Source organism: Manis javanica, chromosome 3 (genome assembly GCF_040802235.1).
Source record: "Manis javanica isolate MJ-LG chromosome 3, MJ_LKY, whole genome shotgun sequence".
Lineage (NCBI taxonomy): Eukaryota > Metazoa > Chordata > Mammalia > Pholidota > Manidae > Manis > Manis javanica.
The window spans coordinates 59,878,970-59,899,832 of record NC_133158.1 but is presented as its reverse complement, the minus strand read 5'-3'; the positions used below and the strand labels follow the sequence as shown (position 1 = coordinate 59,899,832).

Sequence of the window (20,863 nt, the reverse complement as noted above, 5' to 3'; positions counted from 1 at the left end):
ATTTCTTCTTTGGAGAAGCACCTGTTCAGATCCTCTGCCCATTTTTTAATTGGGTTATTTGTTTTTTGTTTGTTGAGGCACACGAGCTCTTTATATATTCTGGATGTCAATCCACTAATGGATATATCATTTATAAATATACTCTCCCATACTGTAGGATGCCTTTTTGTTCTACTTATGGTGCCCTTTGCTGTACAGAAGGTTTTTAGTTTGATATAGTCCCACTTGTTCATTTTTGCTTTTGTTTCCCTTGCCCAGAGAGGTATATTCATGAAAAAGTTGCTCATGTTTATATTCAAGAGAGTTTTGCCTGTGTTTCTTCTAAGAGTTTTATGGTTTTCATGACTTACATTCAGGTCTTTGATCCATTTCAAGTTTACTCCAAAATATTTTTAATGTAGTAACACAGTGACTGGTATTCTGTTTTTTTTCCTTTTTTTGTTTTTAATACATTACAATGAATTTTTTCCCTCCTTTTTCCTTTTCTTTTTGGCCTTTTTATGCTTTATTTTGTTGTGCCTCCTACTTTTTTTTAAACTCAGATATTACATAGTGTTGGCTGAAATCTCAGCCAAGACTCAAGGATTAGATCGTTCAGTGCATGGAGATTTAGGACACAAAAATTGGTACAGCATAAAAACTATTAAATTTTCCAAGACCATATTATACAGAAGTACTATCATCAGTGGATAAGGGTTCAAGTTATGGGGTCAGAATGTCTAAGCTCAGGCCTTCTGAACTTACCCCAGCTCCACCACTCATACCTGTATAACCTTCCACAAATTATTAGCTTTCTATGCCTCAGTTTCCTCCTATATAAAATGGGAATAAAATATTACCTATTTTATGGGTTTATTATGAGGAATAAAATATTACCTATTTTATGGGTTTATTATGAGGAAAAAATTACCTATTTTTACCTGGGGTTTGATTCTTGCTAAATGTAGGAACCCAGAGGATATTTAATAAAGAGGACAAAGCTGGCTTTCTATAAGGTAGAAGAAACCAGTGCTAGTGCTAAAAAGGCAGAGGTAAGTGTTTCATGCCTACTGAGCCAGTCAAGAACTGCAGCCACAACTAGAAACATCAGCACAACACTAGCAAAGCAGGATCTTACCAGAACGGCTGGTGTGTGTTTGCCTCAGCCAACAGCCCTACCCTCTTGCAAATGGAATCAGATTTCTCACAGATTATGCAGCAAGGTAGCATCAGTGTGAATCAAGTCAGGACATGGCGTAAACGTGGCCTCTGACTCTCTGGGCCTGACAGAATTCCAGGAGTAGGAACTAACATGAAAGGCCCAAGGGCAGCATAAGCTCCACAGGTGGATTAGCTAACCAAGGCCCTCAGAAAAATAAAATGCTATCAGTTATTAGTTACAACCCACAACTCAGCAATATTTACTTTTCAAAGAGCATTTAGGATCACCTTTCTATAAAAAGCACTATGGTTCAATGCTGTGTGAAATAGAAAGATGAAAATATGAACACTTATAAATTAGAGAGAGATTTAAAAACATACACACATATATAATAACTACCACCACCACAGTATCTACCACTAATGCATATGGCTTTCCTGACACTAAGTGACCTCAGACTAAGTCTGATTCTTTCTGCAGACCCTATATTTGGGAAGTGCAATGAACGCCATAAGACAGGATCAGAAGAATGTGGTTTGAAAGATCCAAAGATGGAGAAATCATCCCTCAACTATGAATGACCAAGACAATATTTTAATTTTTTTGAATCATTAAAATTCTCTTCATTTATGTTCACTAAGATCACCTGCTTTGCTTGTTGCCTCAGATCATCCCCAACAGACTCTGGCCCAACCATCTTCCATTCAGCTGCAATACTCTTGAAAACATCAGCTCCAGTGTTCAATACTTGAATGAGACGATGATCTTGGGATAAATGAGCAAAAATCCTCAGCTCAAGTTGAGAGTAATCAGCAGCTAATATTAAACCACCTGAAATAGAAATGACTTTAGAAAAAATGGTACAAAGACAAACCTAAGTTTTGTATAATTTTGATCAGGATGACAGAAATTGAGTTTAACATAAATCACGTGCCCAAAAGTTAAAAGCTCACTCTAAACATGATGCAATTCACTTAACTTAAATCACTTTTTATTCTATTTAGATTGCAAGCATATGTAATACGTGTAAAGCCACCCCTGACCTCTGCCCCTTAATTATTGTGGTTAATGCTTTCTTCAGTATTTCCACAGCTCCTGACACAGAATCTAAAATGGTTCTGTCATGCTCTACCATGTAGCACTGAGCCATGAGGGATAGAAGACTTAATTTTTTTTGCATTCTATAGAAAACCTTGCACAGTTCCTGGCATATAATAGGCCCTCACATGGTTACTGAATAATGAACTAATTAATTAATGGAGAAATTCATTTCTAATGCACACACATTTTAAGTGGGCTGGAGGGAAATATGTGCTCTGCTTTGACAATAACAAAGAAATCCCATGAAAAAAATCAAGTGCAATCCAAGCCCAAAGACTGCTGCATAGATTACCTGCACACAGATTAAAATGGTTTAAATTCAAATTTCTTTACTGATAACACAATTCTGTAATACAAACACCTTAAATGAAAAAAAACAAGGCACACAATAGTGTACGTGAAATGTTTGTTTTTGTGTAAGAAAAGGGGATGAAAATATTACATATGATTTGTTTATACCTGCATAGAAAATACCAGAACAATATATAAGAAACTTGCATATGTAGTTACCTGTAAGAGTTGTAGATAATAGGGTACCTAGGACAGGGAAGGAAGCAAAGCTTCTCAATATGTACCTTTCATATATTTTGATTTCTTAACTACATGAATGAATAACCAATTCAAAAATATATAAATACTGATTTTAAACCAAATAACCATAACTTTAATGGCCTTCCTGCCATAAACAAGATAAAACTGGGCGAAATATATGAAATAACTGTTTTCATATGTAGGACAATGGGCAATGGGGGACTATAATCCCTGAGAAGTAGGGAGCAGAGAGGAGATAAGGGGACCCATGCAGCTACCTCAGATTTCAGAATGGAGGCACTTTCCAGAGTGTTCTGCTGGGAAGAAGAGCTGAAACAAAGCCCCAGTGTCTCTCTAAGCTGAGGAAGCATAGACTGGAGCTTGGGCCTACTGAGGCATCTGGGATTTGGGAAAATTTGGAGAGAAAGGCACTGTGCACAAAAGGAGCACCAGAAATATGCACAGTAATCTTTGTGCATTTTTGACCAAATGCAAAGCTGTGCAGGGCGAAAGTTTAGGGAACCAGGCAAAGAACAAATGCTAAAGAAATAACTATTACCAAAGAAAGAACTACCATCACATAGCTGTCAGCTGAACAACTTGAACAACATCTTAAATGTTGAGAGATGTTCAAGCTGTGACCAGACTAAGTGACCTGTTGAACACCTTGAGCACTAAGTAGAGCCCCAGCAAGGCCACACCACACAGTCAAGATTAATTTAGCCCTGGAATAAGGGCCACTCTAAACATCTGTTAACAAATCATTAAAAATGCCAAAATGATCAAGCTGATGTGAAATTATATGCCAGAATAATAATGGAACAACCGTAATGTCCAGTAAATGGTAAGAAAGATAATAGACATAAAAAGAACTAAATGTAACTCTGACTGGGAGAATACAATCAACAGAAAAATGCCCAGCAATTACAGAAATAATGCAATTTTAAATGGCTACCATAAATATGTTAAGGAATTTAAAGAAATATGAACATAATGATGTAGTAAATAGTGAATTGCAATAAAGTAATGAAAAAATCAAATGAAAATTCTAAACTAAAAATACACTATCTAAAATGTAAAATTCACTTCAAGGATGTGACAGCAATTAGACACTATAGAAGAAAAGATCTCTGAACATTAAAGCAGTCAAAGCAGTCAACAGAAAAAATTTATTGCAGCACAGAGTATAAAAAGAGAGAGAAGAGAATAAAAAAGAAAAGTCTTCATTAATCTGTGGGACAATACCAAGTAGTATCACATACATACAATTTGGAGTAACAGAAAAAAAGGAGAAATAGGGACAAAAAAATGGTACAAGGAATAATGGTTGAAAATATTCCAAATTTAATGAAAAATATAAACACATAGATTTATGGAAAAAATTAAGCTCAGGAAATTCAGCAAGTTCAAAAATTCCAAAAAGCAAAGCATGAAAAACTATTCAGACACTCCCAAACCAAATTGCTAAAATAAAGTAACAAATAAATTTGAAAAAGCATCGAAGGAAAAGATACATTATGCTTGGAGGAATAGCAAGAAAAACAGTGCTTTACTTCTCATCAGAAATAGTGCAAACCAAAAGTTACTGGAAATACATAATTAAAGTGCTGAAAAGGAATATTTAAAGCAAAAAAAACTAGAAATCTATGTCAAATAAAAATATCTTTCAAAAATGAGGATAAGATAAAGAAATTTAGAGAAATGGAATGCTGAGAGAAATAAATCATTGTCAGTAGAAGAAGAGACCTTAAAGGAAGTACTGTGGGTGAAGAAAAATGAAAACAGATAAAAACTTGAGTCAACCGCAAGGAACAAACGGTGCCAGAAATGGTAAAAACCGGGCAGATAGAAAGACACTTTTTTGTTTCTTGATTTCTTGAACAGATAATTGAATATTTAAAGCAAAAAACAAGAACTATGTAGCAGAGTTTACAATAGTCATGAATTTAAATCTACTACAAGAAAGGAGAAATGGAAAAATACTCTTTACGTTATATAGTAATATAAAACTATTTGAAGATAGACTACAATGTAATGCATATTGTAAACTCTAAAATATCTAAGATATATTGTTACTAAGACAGCAGAGGAAGTAAAACAATAAAAATAATCTTTACTAATGTTTTAAAACAGATCAAGGATAGAGCAAATAAAATACAAATAATACAGTAGTAGAATTCAATCCAACCATGTATCAGTAATTACTTTAGATGTACATGGACTAACACTATATTTAAGTGGCATAAATTTTCAGATTGAATTCATATACATTAAACTTAAATTAACTTAAAATTTTAAAACAAAAGTGGTATAAAATAGTTACATGAAACACAATTTTATTATTTAGATAAGAGTAAATTGATGGATGAACAGAAAAATTAAGTATATACATACAATCGAATATTATCCAGCCTTAAAATGAAAGGAAATTCTGACACATGCTACAACATGGATGAGCCTTGAAGACATTAGGCTATATGAAATAAGTCAGGTACGAAAGGACAAATACTGTATGAATCCACTTACATGAGGTACCTAGTCAACTCCATAGAGATAGAAAGTAGACCAACAGTGGCCAGGGGCTAGGAAATGGCAGAGGGGATTCTGTGTTTAATGGGTACAGAGTTTCAGCTGGGGAAGATGAGAAAGTTCTGGAGACAGATGGTGGTACCGGCTGCCCAACAATGCGAATGTATGTAATGTCACAGAACTGAAATTCTTAAAAATGATTACAATGGCAAAATGCTGATAGTTCATATTTAAAAAGCAAAACTGAAAATTGCCAAGCAGGTTATGGTATCATAGATCTGAATTCACCTTTCAGAATGTAAGTTTCTGACAGAATTCAAATAAATTCAGATGGTTAACTGTACTCATCCAGACCTGCCAAGCTGGCAAAAGATAAAGGAATAAATATATATACTAATAGTTGGGATGATGTGGGAGTTAGAGCATGACTTCCAAATGCCTTGATGACAAAGAGGTTTGTAACTAAAGTCCTGAAAGGCCAGGCAGAAGGAGGATGGCCTTGGGGGTTAACTAAGCAACAGGAAACATTGGCATGAAGAAGAGGGAGAAACAAAAGAGCAAAACAAATCAGAAAGAGAGACCAAAAAATTGTGTACTTAGAGGTCAAGCGAGGACAGATATTGAGGAAAGTGAGGGTTAATATGCAGAGCTCAAAGAGGAAGAAGACTAACAAAATTCACTGGACTTTGCAAAGATGTTTGCCACCACCTTGTTAAACATGGTCTCAGCAGACTGCTGTGATGAGCACACACCCCAGAAGTTCCCACAGAGCAGATCATGAAGACAATGATCAGTGACTGTCACAAACTGGCCAACACAAAGAGGGAAAACAGGCTACCCTGCAGAGAGGAAGGATTGGGGGACAAATGCCTGCTTCTGCATCTTACTCATAATGCAGCCTCTATCAGCGCCCTGAAAGCCATTCCCACCACCTGAGAAGCCCAGGAAACGATGAGCCGCCTCACCCGGGAAGGGCACGAAGGCATGTCGCATGCTGATGGAAAACGGCATCCCTCTGTCCGAGGCTCTCTCCTCCGCCTGCGCCTGGTGCCCAGGGTTTGGGTCACAGCCCTTCTTATTTCTCCCTCTGTCATGCAAACAACACCATCAGCTGGACATGAAGCAGTCTCAAATATATGAAAATGGTCCAATTTTTCAATAAAATCATTATTTCATTCTAAGAAGCTTAAAACCTTTATTACTCAAAACTCACTTTAAAGCTTAGAGATACTAGACTTTTTAAGTAAACGTTCAATTAAAACAGGAAGACATTTCTACTGTAGCCTTTCCCACAAACTGCTTCTGAAATAACTCACTGACATAGCTCAAATCAATAAATCTCTTTGACCATACCTAATGTAAGTTATTTGTGCTTTTTATTCCTTTTGTATGTATATGAGGAGGCTAGGAGGGGGGATATTCCTGACATTATTAAACTCTTCCCTTTAGTCTTGAATTAAATAAATATATTGTGTGGGTTGATTTAATTAGTGACCCCGTTTTTCATCCTTTCTCTATCAACTAGCTTCTTTATAAAGTCACAATTTGAAAGGACAGTGGCTAGAATAGAAATGTGTATGTGTGGAACAGAAAATTAATTTCATTATTTTGTCCAATAGGCTATTTTTGGGCCATTCACACTCACAAAAGTATATTAACACAAATACAGAGAAAGAGAGTCTACCTGCCAGGGAGAAATTGTCCTTTGCCTAGGGCTTGGGAAGGTGGGCTTTCCCCGACTAGTGTTGGCATTTTGATCTCAAAGTCTCTTGGCACATTCTGAATATTTGGTTCTGTAAAGGTTATTCGTCCTAAAATCAAGCAGAATGAAGATATACAATTAGGGGGGAAATCTGGCATTTACTGTAATAGTAACTACATTTCTGAATTATCTTAAAAATACATGCTCTCTTATAGCTAAACTAGATTGATATTTAAATGAAATGTGTTTCATTATGTTCATGTGTCTAACAGTGATAAAATAAGTACAAGATGAATCCCAGTATAAGTGAATATATGAAACAGTTACAATACGATGTTGGACATTAACCTAGCTCTCTAGAAAACAATGCCACTATAAGAAGTAATTTGATTAATGCAACTATTCCTATGCTAAAATGAGTACCAGATATCAGCACTATAAAATGTTAGCAGTACTATTGAGTAAAAATTAATCAAATGGAGCCTAGGAGAAATCCATTTGCCAAAGCTTTTAAAGGCAAGAAATGCACAGGAGAATGAGAAGAGGACCTGGAGCAGAAGAACAATTTAGTGTTGAAGAGGGATAAACAAGGCCAGAGAAGTCAGCTAATGTGGGACATGCAGCAGTGAGCGGTGGCAACTGGGGCGTTACTTTCTAGAAATCACCTGTCTGGTTTGCTTCACATCAGCATCACTCATCAAGAGAATCAACAGTAGCACTGACATGGCTGGAGACTAGAATCAGGCGGTTAATGAATTTTCTAGGAAACAGAAAGCTATTTGTTTTAATGCTTAGAGCCTTTATTTCCACCCAAATATTTTACATTTTATTAGTTAACTTACTGGTTGGATTTTTCTAGAACACATAAGCATTATTCAAAAAAAGCTTGGTAATTGATTTTGTTACTGCAGTTTTTATACTACATATATAGTAACACACAGCCTCTGTTTTATGATGCAGTCTTTGTTGTAATAGGCTCTACTAGCTACTATATATATAATCTTCTTTTGATGAATCAGACATTTGAAGTACCTCAGATATTGCTTTTCTGAGTAAACCTTTGATATTATACCCTTGTTATTTAGCTTTAGCAAAAATTAGTGCTCAGTTAATGGTAGATAATCAATACTCTTATTATCATTAAATGGCCTGTTCAATGTTACAAAGCTAACAAATAGCAGAGGAAGGAACCCAAGTCTCTTTCTGTCTCACCACCCTGTCGTCTTTTTTATGAAATACTCAATATTCAGGTCCACTGTTTGAATTAATGAGATAACACTGGCAGACAAACAAGAAGGCAAAAATAAATTATAAAACATGAATGAAGCTTCATGGGGATCAATTCTAATATTGAAATGGCTTTGTTATGCTTAGGTAAGCTTGTACAACTGAACCTTGGACAACATGGGTTTGAGCAGTATGGGTTTTTTCCAATAAATATATTGGAAAAATTTTTGGAGATTTGTATTGTAAAAATTTGAAAGTACATTTGCTTTTTTCTAGCTTATTTTATTGTAAGAATACAGTATATGACTTACAAAATATGTGTTAATCAACTGCTTATGTTATTGGTAAGCTTCTGGTCAACACTAGGCTGTTAGCCGTTAAATTCGGGGGGAATTAAAAATTACACTCAGATTTTCGACTGCATGGGGCATTGACCCTGCATTGCTCAAGGGTCAACTGCATTTCTAAAATATACTTTAAATGTAGGCATAGTATGATGAAAACCAATACAAAAAAGAAAAAAGGAAATTGATTACTTTCTGCTTTATAAGCAACAAATAAATATGCAACATCTTTGAAAACTACAGGTTCTTTTTTTCACCAACAAGGTATATTTTACATAAGTTTACATCATTAGCATATGTTTCAAAATGTAATTTAAATACCACTGGGCAATAAATGGCAGGGAAGGACCAAGAGGTTAGCTAAATAGGGAAGAAGGAAGAGAGAAGTTGTGTAGAACAGGGAATAAGCAAGCAGGGAGAAAGACAGCGCCTCATGGTGCTGCCATCAGCAACAGCGGCAGCAACTGAGAATGAGCCATACACTAAACACTTCCCCTACTGAATCCTTGGGATGACCCAGTGAGGCAGGACTATCATTACCCTTGTTTATACATGAGGAAACTGAGAGGTTAAGTACCTCGTCAAAGATTCACAGCACCAGGATTCAAACCTTATAAAACTCTGATATCAAAGCCCACATTCTATGCCACCAATCTAAACTGCCTCCCCTGAGAAGTTAACGCTGCCCTTTCTTCCACTGCACACTGCATATGACAAATGTTTAGAGCTTTGCACAGCCTACAGAAAGAATGCTTTTTTCCTCATCAGATTACATTCAGAGCTATCCCAAGAGAGTCCTGAGACACCCAAAGGACTCTAGAATTTTCTTTTCTGATTGAGTAAAATAATACACTCACTTATACAGAAGCTCCACAGACCTATTTAGATTCAACTTGGAGAGAATTTTAAAAGGTTCAGGAGAAGGCTGCTACTGAAATTAGATAAGATCACTTACTCAAAATAATATTTAATTCCTGGGTATACTCTCATCCAAAGCACAGTCTCAGACATCCCAGTTTTTCTAAACAATACTTGAAAGCAGGAACTATATCTGAGTAAATAACATTTCCAAATGTTATCCATCTGTGCCTTGGATGTAATATGTGTTTCATAAATGTTTATGGAAATTCATTGAACCCAGTGATCAGCACTTGAATATCTTGGTCATCATAAACAAATGTTATAAGTGATGATTTTTTTCTTTCAAAATTGGCTAATACCCATATTTAAGATTTCTCATTACCTGTAGCAGTGTGTGACTGTGATATAGGATAGATTCTTTCCATGCCAAGAGAAGGATTCAGATGCTTTCCCCGCTGCAGAGGAAAGACCACTTTGGTAATAGCATTAGTGATTCTTCTCCACTCTAATATCAATCCTGGTAAAGGATGTAATGCTTTTAATTTATTTAAAACATCCTGCCAAAGAAATATAATAAGGTAAGATCAGATTCTTGCCCAAATTTCATAACAAACTAGAATATTTTGTTTAGGTAATGTAGTCTCAAAATTAAATTTGTTAACTCCTATATTTACAACTCAAAATTACTATTTGGGTTTTTTGGCAATCACCTAAAATTATGATAACTATAATCACTACAATGATAAAACCATAATTATAGATTATAAAATGCAAACATGTTACTGCTGAGAAATATCAATTCAGATCTACCTTTAAGAACAATGAGATGTTAACTTAGCAAAGTAACTGTCTCCCCACACCCACCCAATAGTTTATATCACCTCTTTCCTTTCTCTATATTTTCCTCCTTGATTCCTCATGTGGTAGGGAGTTTCAGGTTTTTCTTTTTTTTCCTTTTTGGACTAATACTTTCATGATTTCCAAATGGAAATCAGAAGACACTCATTTTTAGAGCTTTGAATTTTCCATGCTACAGACTTTTGATGGGTCATTAAGGAACTGGAAGCATGAGGTAAAGGGCCAGTGAGATCAAAGAAGCTCTGCTACAGAAGCTGCGGAAACTTCACCAGAGCAGGCAAGTCATGGTGAATGATGTTAGGGTCAGAACTGTACAGAATGGCAACTCGGACTGCTCTTCCCGTGGCTGCTGTGGCTGTCGTTTCTACTCTTATTTTTCCATTGAAAATTCATTCAGTAAAAATGTAAAATTAAATGCTTTTGCTCTTCTCTTCCATTCACACAGTTCCACAGATTGTGATTAGCAATTTTACTTTGAAATTAGCAGATTAGATTCTTAAGTTCATGGAAAACTATTTTTCCCAAGAATTGAAAAGAAAATGTTTTATTTGAATTGGCTGTTTTGGTTTATTTTTAATTCTTCCAGAACTTTGTTCATGCTCATATAACTATACATATTATACTAAAGTGGGAGTCCAAGGATAGTGAATGTCAAAATAATGTCTACAGGTCTGAGTTTACAAACATTTATACTGTTTTGATGATAGGAAGGACACAATTACTAACGCAGATTATGGGTCAGATTTTCCATGCTGGAATGTCTCCATAGTTTTTGAGGGAAGCCCAACCAAAAACCTATTTGTATTCTATCTGGGTAAGTTCAAATGGTGAGCTATGTTGGATCTTGATTTCATTAGCATACTTTCAAGACACCAAAATGCTAAAGGTAATTCAGATTTTGCCCTGTGACTTCCCCAAAGAGCACCTTACTAGTGCTGAACTGTTTTCCCAGCCTTAGCTTGCGTCCATTGTTATTGCCTCTTCTGGTAGAACCCAAAGTTTTCTTGATGCCTTGGTTTTTAATCTCTCCATTTGGTGGCAATTTCAATTCCAAAAATAAAACCTGCAAGAAATTAATGCTTCTTTAGTCAAGAATTAAAGTGCAAGTACTGTCATGCAGAAAGCATTTTAAAAAGTTATTTGGGAAACAGTCTCTATAGTTCAACACAGGTTGGAAGAATTTTTTTTTTTTTACAATTTGGAATTATCACATTTAATAAATAATGGCAATGAAATCCATACGTCAAGTAGGCTGTCCATGCCCTAATTTAGACACTCTCAGATTAATACTAAGACCAGGCTTTTAAACAGTCAAGAATACAGGAATGTATATTGTACAGTGAACAAGTGACAAATAAGTTATTGACCCTGAGACTTTAGGGTGCCTGTGAGCTCTCCTAAATACCCCTTCATGTGATAACCAATGTAGCTGCTCAATCATTTAAAATCCACAGAGGGTCATAATGGCAGCCTTCATGGTTATTGTGTGGTTACAAGAAACAGAGAACACTAAGGTAGGAAGGGGTCCAAAAAGCTATCTAATTCCACCAACATATGGCTGGACTCAGAGAGTCCCTGAGCACAAAAAGTCGGAGAAAGTGGCCAACCCAGTGTAGCAATAATGGAAGCCAGAAAGTGGCCATTAAGCATCCACTGAAGAAATGAGTACGCAGGGTAGGGCTACAGACTCTGAGCCAGAGGCAAGATCCCGTGTATACCTGAAATTCACTAATTCAAATTATAGGGGTTAAAGCTCAGGCAATTCAGAATACTACCTACTATGTCTACTCATTCCTTTATATACCTGGAGTGGGCTTCAGTGAACCTTGAATTATTTTCCTGATAATAATCCTAAAAACTGAAACTATTTGCATAAATATAAGAATTTTTCTACACATTGGGCTATGGGTAAAAGGAAAGATATGACTGTGCTTCCTTAGAATAGTAGTGATGATAGAAACAAAGATCTGGTTCTAGTTTCAAATAGTGGAAGTGATTGGGATCTTAAGTATGAAAGGCTTATTGAGGTTTATTATGGATATTAGTAATTACTTTGCCCAAGAATTTGTTCTATAAATACGCATGTATAGGGATTAAGGTTGTCATATTTAAAAAATAAAATATAAGATGTTCAATTACATTTGAATTGTATGGAGAATACTTAGACTAAAATATTATCTATTGTTTATCTGAAATTCAAATTAAACTGAATGTCACATATTTTATCAGGCAACTCTAGTACAGATATCAAAGAGTATATGAATGACAGGATAGGAGAGATAATCAAATATCCAAATAGAAAAAATGAAACATTAATAAACCAATAATCCCAGGAAGGGAAACCTATCATGATGAAGACAGTTCAAAGATCTCAAGTTATGTAATTAAAAGTTCTTTATCTTAAGCTTCTACTTTTAGTGAAACCTTCAGAATTAATTGTGAAAACTTCATATATATATTACTTCTCCAGGTCTTAATTAATACATCTGTGAAATGAGGGAGTTGAACTAGATGGGACAAGAAGCACTAATGTTTACTGAGCACTTTCTGTGTGCAAGCCAATATGCTAGGTGCTTTAACATGTCATCACAGGAAATCTTTATAACAATTCTGTGACAAAGCTGAAAAGTTTAGAAAGTTGGAGAAACTTGCTCAATGTTACATAGCCAAAAGATAGTAAAATTAAGAAGTAGAGCCCAAAGTTTTCTAACTCTTAAGTTCTTTTTCTTTCCCCTAACCCATGCTTCCCTCTATACAAAGGGTCAGGAAACTTTTCCCATAAAGGCCAGGTAATGGATATTTTCAGCTTTACAGGTTTCACCATATGTCACAACTTCTTAACTGTGCTGTTCCAGACTGAAAGCAGCCACAGACAGTAAAGCACAGCAAGTAAATGAACAAGTGTGGCTGTATTCAAATAAAATTTTTATTTACAAAAACAGGTGGCAGGTTAGAACTGGTCTGCAAGATGTATGCTCTAAGCCAGTACTATCCAAAGAACATTTTACAATCATGGAAATGTTCTATATTTGCACTGTCCAATATGATAGGTGCTAGCCACATATGGCTAGAGCAGCTAAAGAACTAAATTTATATATTTTATTTCATTTTAAATTATTTAAATTTAAATAGCTACAAGAGGCTAATAGTTCCTATATTGGACAGTGCAGCTCTGGATGCTTAGCAATATCCTACTCAGTTCAAAGATTCACCAACACTGGTGATAAAAATCACCAAAGATCAAATGGCCAATGTGTGAAATTGTTATACTACCTTAAATATAACTTCCATTTTAACATGAACACATAAGACCAATCTAATAACACCAAACGAACCTTTTATTCTAGCGTAGAGTTTGGTCTAGGCCTATGGCTTACATGCCTTAGTACCTATCTGAATCACAAAGGCACAGACGCCTACTTGTGCTAAAATCCAGAGATTCTATATTTTTTTGGTAAGCTCATTCCCTATGTAATTTTATGTATAGTCATCTAGTTACTGAGTTGGGGAATTCTGGATTAACAAACTTAAATAAAATACTAGAAAATACCCCAAAAGTCACCACTGAATTCAATACAAATGTACCATATGATTAGGAGAAACACGGGTCCTCATTTTTTTAAACACATAACTCTGTGGCTTAAAAAAGGAGCATTTTTATGAGAATATATAACATTTATTGAACACTTATTATGAAATGGGTGCTATTCTAAGTGTTTTACATTTATCATTTCCTCACAACTCTACAAAGTATTTCTATCATAACCCATTTTATTGATGAAGAAATTGAAATATAAAGAGATGGATCAGCCCAAGATGGTTAACAAATGAAGGAGGTAGGATTCAAACCCAGTGTGACTCTAAAGCCTATAACCTTTACCAATACACTATATTACTGAATCATACCTAGGAGACCCTAGAACTTCAATGCTATCAATTGTAAGCACCTGCCTTATATTTGTGGCCCTCTAAAACAACCTAAACACCTTTTGTGGAGTGTGGGGAGAGGACAGAATAGAATACCAACCTTTGAAAATAAAAATAAGCATAAACTATTTCAAAATTTATGTAAAGTAATAAAAATCTTAATTAGGTTTCAAAAAGCAAACAGTCACAAAAAATCCTTTTTTCATTAACTTCTCTGAGAAGAATGTATAATTTTATATTGTAAAAAGAGATTCCATGAAATGACTAACTTCATGGAGAAACAGCTACACTGTCACACAACTACCACTACAGATTTTTCTTTCAACAAACATTTACTGAATGGCTCCTCTGTTCCAGGCAAATCTCCTTCTCATGGAGTATACATTCTAGGAGCATTTTACATTTGCATTGCATACATTCTTTACTACCTTCCTATTTCATAAATAGAGATATAACTTATAAAGTAGATGCTAGAATACTCTGTCTCCAAAGTGCTCTGATAACTGAATTATTTAACTGATATTTGATAGTTAAGTAAACATATTTAGGATATACATATACATACACACAAATCATTTTTAACTCTAAAAAATACTTTTCTAAAATTCCCTATTCCCAGGATACAACCTCAGCGATGTCATCTGAATTGGTGAAGGAAAAACTGTGGCCAGCTAGTTGATAGGCCTGAGATTCAATTGCATCCAGCTTGGCTTGCATTATGTGTTTCTGACTTTCACATTCTGCAGTACTAAAGCCGATTCCATTTAGTTCTAACAAGGCCAAGCAGTACTGCGAGGGCATTTCCACTTTACAGAAAACATCTGCAAGAAAAAAAGAAAACTAAAACATTAGTTCACCAGTAAATGACTAGATTAGCATCATTTCCTGAACACACATAGAATTTTTCTAGGACTAGAATTTTTCTAATCCAGAGATGCTACCCAAGGTATCCTCCTTCAAGACCAGTCTCTTGAGCAGCATTCCCAGATCAACAATGAAAGGTGTAAAAGTACTCTCCACCTTTCTACTCAAGCAATAGACTACTATCCTTGTCTATGCAGAGAGTAGAAGAACTGGCAATCTTGTGAATAGTCTGGATTACAATAGACTGCATTTCTCTCAAGATAATGTTTCTGCTTCTATTCTTAGCAAGACCAAAACAGCCAATCTTACTTGCTAAGCTGACTACAAAGGCTTAACTCTTTGAAATTATTTCCAATATTCCTGGTCCTGTGGATGCATGCTTACACAAAGAACTAAATATGGAGGTTTTATATTTTCCCGTGCTCTTACCAAAGAGTTAAGTAAAAGATAAGATTCGATCCTACAGTATTTCTCTCTGCTGATATTTCTCAACAGAGTAAGTCAGTCTAAATTAGTTTTCCCAGTAAGTTCACTGAAATATTAGTCTCAAAGATACTCTATTAAAGGATGGAGTTGAGAGACACCGTATACTGTGAGTTTCAGCATTTATATACTGCTCTTGGATATTTATGGTGCCTGTTAACATATTAAAGGCCCCGAAAAGACCAGAAGTAAAAATACGTATTTAATTTTATATTAACTGAAAGTCTGAAATTATTTGACCATAAAAGTCTTTATTTTTTATAATATTTATTAACATCCTGAAAAGTAAGCATCCATAGACTGTCCTGTGGGAAATGCTGTCCTCAATCATTAAGAAAAAATCCATACCAAAGACTTCAGCTTCCAGTACAATAGGCCGCCAGGACTCAGAACACCCCTGGCCTGCCTTCCCCAGCTCCACAGACACACGTTCTTTGAGGCATTGCTGGTCTCAGTCAGCAGGAGACATCTCCAGGGAGGCCCATAACCACCACCAAAAGCAAATGAAAAAGTGAGAGCTACTGGCCTCTAGTAGGAGGAATTTTACTGGGCAGTCGGAGCCTGGCTTTGGAGGCCTGGATCCAGAGCAGAAATTCATGGGATATGGGACCTGAGAAATAAGGAACTAGGGTCAGAATAAGTGCAGTCTCAGAACAGCACAGAGTCAGAGTGACAAGGAGCCAATTTAGCTCCTTAGCAGAAGGAAGGCGCAGGAATGGCATGGGAATGAAGTTACCAAATTGAGGGGATACAGATCTTGAGAATAGCAACAGGAGGAGCTAACTGTCAGACTCCTGAACCAAAACTCTGGTTCAGTGGCCTTGGATGCAGTGTACTTTGCTAAAGAGCAGAAGCAAGAGCAAAACCTTTCCAGAGGAAGAGTTCCCCTTAGATAGGCCTCCACTGATCAAATCCTGTATGAACTCACAAAGAGTTTGAAAAATACAAGAGAGAAAACAAATATAAATTGGATTTAGCAGAAATAACAAATGACAGAATTAAATTCCTAAGAATTGTAGATATAGAATGTTATTAGAACAGAACACAGCAGTTATGCATGAACTATTTACAGAATAAAGAGGTGAATAGAAACAAAGTAAAATCAGCAGGAAAACAGGGTACAAATATGTAAATAATCATAATGAATAGAAACGCATCAATAATCACAATAAATTGGTAAATATGTAAAAAAAAATACTTGGTAAGTTTGAAAAATAAATGAATAAGCTATACTTCATAAGACACATAAAAAGTATAAGGACTAGAAAGGTTTAAAGGGATAGTAAAAAGATGTCTGAGGCATATAATAAAAGAGAGTTGATGCTGCATATTCATCTAGAAACTAGACTAAGAATAAAAATCATTGGTGGTAGAGCTACTCACAACTTAATGATAAATGGTTTAATTCACCAGGAAGATAAACCAGTTTTAAATATGTATGCATCTAATAAAATGATCTCTAAATATATATTAAAAATAACTGGATTACAGGAAAATTATAGATTTAAACAACCTTGACTTAACAGACACTTACAAAATTCTGCATCCAAAATGAGAATATACATTCTCTTTTGTACATGGCAAATATTTACATAACAGTTCAGGATTTAGGTCACAAAGCAACTTAAAAAATTTCAAAGAATGAGTATTATACAACCATATTCTCTAACCACAGCATAATTAAGTTTTAAGGAAATAATAAAAATATAAAATAAAGAGTTCCAAATATTTGGGAATTAAAAACCAGTCTTCTAAAAAATTTGAGTCAAAAGTGTCACAGAAATTTTAAAATATTTAGGATAAAATGATGAAAGCATGACATGTCAAAACTTGTGAGATACAATGAAAGTAAGTCATTGAGGGAAATAAGCTTTATAGCCTTAAATATTTAAACTAGAAAAGAAAAAAAGTGGTTTGAAAGATGAACTTAATGTCAAACACAAATTTGGAAAAAGGACTGCAAAATAAAATCAGGGAACTAGAAGAAAAGAGATAATATAAAGGTTGACAGAAATTAAGGACATGGAAAACAAAAACAATAGGATAAATCAGTCAAAAGTTGGTTCTTTGAAAAAACTGAAAAATTGGATAAACTTCTAGTGAAATTGAACAATAAATGTTATGAATGAAAAAGGGAATACAACAGATAAATCAGAGATGGTAAAGAGAAAATCTTAGAATTTTATGACACTAAAAAAATTAACAAAAATATGACAAAAAATTTTATGACAAAATTTAAAATTCAGATAGATATTTAAAATTAAGAAAAATAGTTTACTAAAACATAAAAAGACACAATTAAATAAGCTCACGGTTTTTAAAGAAACTGAAGTAAAATATTTCCACAAAGAACAGCTATAGGCAAGTTCTACCAAAATTTCAAAGAACACATCACTTCTATAATACATAAACTCCAAAATAAAAAGACATTCATCAACATTCATCCCATGAAACTAGAATAGCTTTGTTACCAAAAACAAAGCATGAGAAAGGAAAATTTCAGTCACTATACAATGAATTGGCAAAGTGGAGAGAGTATGAATCAACGAGTTCTTTCACATTGTTTAGAGTAAACTTACACAACCTGTGGAAATAAAGGGAATCATTAAAATGGCACTGGGAGGCCAGCAAGCTGCCACTCATTATCAATTGCAGACTCCAACAGGAAGAGACTGAGACTTCCCTTGCATTCTGGACAGGAAGAAGCCTATACTTTACCAGCCCAGCAGAAGAAAACCAATGAGAGACTGTCACAACTCACCCAATGAAAAGCCACTATACCTACAACTCCCACTTTCCTCCAACGGACTTCTTGTTTATAACAGCCCTCCCTATTTGGCTCCTTCCTCTATTAAAGTGTGCTCCCCTCCTTTGTTCTCCAGACTTGCCCATGTTTTTTACCTTCATGTGCTTGTCCCAAACCACAGTTTTCTCCTATTCTCAAAATACAGCCATTTTTGCCAGTAAAATAACTGTTTTATTCTTAAGGTTAACAAACCATTCTGCAAAACAATTTAGCAAAATCTTATAAAGTTGAATATTCTCATTCCCATGACAGTAATTCCACACCCAAAAGGCATTCTTGCCCACATGTACTAGGAGACATATATATGTGTAAGAATATGCATACAGAACTACTTGTTATAGCAAAACAAAATAAATAAATAAATAAAGCCATTCATCAATAGAAAAATGGAAAATTTTGGCACTCTCACACTGTAACATATTACACAGCAGTGAAAATGAATAAACTATAGTCACTTTTAATAATGTGCATGAATCAAGAAAAGCAAGCAGAGGTGAAATAGGTTTTTTAAATTAATTAATTAATTTTTTTACTTTGATATCATTAATATACACTTACATGAGCAACATTGTGGTTACTATATTCCCCCCATTAACAAGTCCCCACCACATATCCCATTATAGTCACTGTCCATCAGTGTAGTGAGATGTTATAGAATCACTACTTGTCTTCTCTGTGCTATACTGCCTTCCCTGTGCCCCTGCTATATTATGTGTGCTAATCATAATTCCTTATTCCCCTTCTCCCTCCTTCCCACCCATCCTCCCCAGTCCCTTTCCCTTTGGTAACTGTTAGTCCATTCTTGGGTTCTGTGAGTCTGCTGCTGTTTGTTCCTTCAGTTCTTGCTTTGTTCTTATACTCCATAGATGAGTGAAATCATTTGATACTTGTCTTTCTCCAGAGATAGTTTTATAGAGTTCATAACAAGCAAAACTAAACAATATATTGTTTGGACATATATATTGCTAAATTTTTTTAATTAAAAATAAAATTTAAATTAAAAAAGATAAGGGAAAGAGACATAAAACTTGAAATGTTCAAGAAAGGAGGAACAACACACAGGTAGACTCAACTCTGTGGATTCTCTAGATAAGACTTAACACTGTATAAGAATGCGTTTAATACCTCCTAGTCACATACTTCCGCAAACTTGCAGAAAGAAGGAGCTTTCAAGGTACATTGAAATTGTGAAGTTAAAAAGAACAAATCTAGAGGACTCTTGTATTTTCCTGGACAGGAAAACCATAGACTCCTTTTTTAAATAGGTGAAAGCTGTTAAGTAATGGGAAAAAAAAAAACTCCCAAAGATATTGATACTTATAATTCTGATAATGGGCAACCAATTAGTCCATAAAAAGTTACAGACTAATTCATATCATCATCATCAAATATTACTGTCTGGGAACTACACACACTACACAGGACACCTATTCTAGGGGCAGACAGGCAGACTGACCAGGAAAGAGAGCTGTGTTCATTCAGCATTATTATCTATAAACCCAGCAGCAGTCTTCAACATGTGTATCACATACTCCCCACTCTTTGGCTGCCTACATTGGCTTAGAGAAGCTGAGTCTGAAATGCTTCAGTACATGTTCAAGAGGTGTTAATTAACATCTTTTAAGCAAGTCTTCTATGGCTAAATAAGTCAATCTGGTCTTTGTATTATTCTACCCCAGTGATGCTGGGCAGAACATTACTATCAGCACAGAGGGCTTGTGCTAGTGGTAAAAATAATAATAATGATAAACTATCACAATAATGAGCACTTACTTTATGGCAAATCTGCAGTACGTTCTCTCTCATTTAATATTTATAACATTTTAAGAAACCAGACTTAAGAGTTTTAGTAGCTTGCCCACGACCCCTCACTAATAAATGATATAGCCCATATTTAAACCCTGGTCTGTGTGAATTCAGTCCACTCTTTCTAGTATTTATAATCAGGCAATAAATTCACAGTTTAAATCTCACAATGAAGCCAACTTTATTCCACTTTATCATTGCTATCATAAGCATATGTTATGCTCTCTGAAGTCAAGGTACTTAATCTGGGCCAGCAGACTGAACAATAAATCCATTCTACTTGTCATAAGGGAAAAAAAGATTCATATGAACATCCCTCATTGAAAAAGTAACTGCTAATAGTTCTAAAAAGAAAAGAGCTCTTTTTTAAATACATGAAAGATATGTTCTAAGTCTGGCTAAAAATGATTTGATAAAGTTCAAATATAAAATAAGCAATAAGAGTATGGCGGGAGCCAAGATGGCGGCGTGAGTAGAGCAGTGGAAATCTCCTCCCAAAAACACATAGAGCTATGAAAATATAACAAAGAAAAATCTTCCTAAAATAGAGACCACAGGACACAGGACAACATCCAGACCACATCCACACCTGCAAGAACCCAGCGCCTTGTGAAGGGGGTAAGATACAAGCCCCAGCCCGGCGGGACCCGAGCGCCCCTCCCCCCGGCTCCCGGCGGGTGGAG

General features: G+C 35.2%; 1 protein-coding gene across 16 annotated transcripts in view; it reads right to left on the bottom strand.

Annotated features, from left to right (window-relative positions):
* Nucleotides 1–20,863, bottom strand: part of POLQ (DNA polymerase theta) — a 138,271-nt gene that overhangs the window by 25,420 nt on the left and 91,988 nt on the right. For 10 of the 16 annotated variants that reach the window (XR_005059911.2, XM_073231562.1, XM_037013062.2 and 7 more), the window contains 7 exons: nucleotides 16,095–16,178; nucleotides 14,849–15,042; nucleotides 11,220–11,357; nucleotides 9,819–9,993; nucleotides 6,987–7,113; nucleotides 6,268–6,389; nucleotides 1,788–1,987 (listed from right to left, as the gene is read on the bottom strand). Coding sequence is in view for 14 of the 16 variants with exons in the window: in XM_073231562.1 (XP_073087663.1) it covers nucleotides 1,788–1,987; nucleotides 6,268–6,389; nucleotides 6,987–7,113; nucleotides 9,819–9,993; nucleotides 11,220–11,357; nucleotides 14,849–15,042; nucleotides 16,095–16,178 (1,040 nt within the window). In the remaining 2 variants the exon portion in view is untranslated. Of the gene's footprint in view, nucleotides 1–1,787; nucleotides 1,988–6,267; nucleotides 6,390–6,986; nucleotides 7,114–7,669; nucleotides 7,765–9,818; nucleotides 9,994–11,219; nucleotides 11,358–14,848; nucleotides 15,043–16,094; nucleotides 16,179–20,863 lie in introns of those variants that run through there. The other 6 variants (XM_037013061.2, XM_073231564.1, XM_017676455.3 and 3 more) reach the window with 6 other exon arrangements.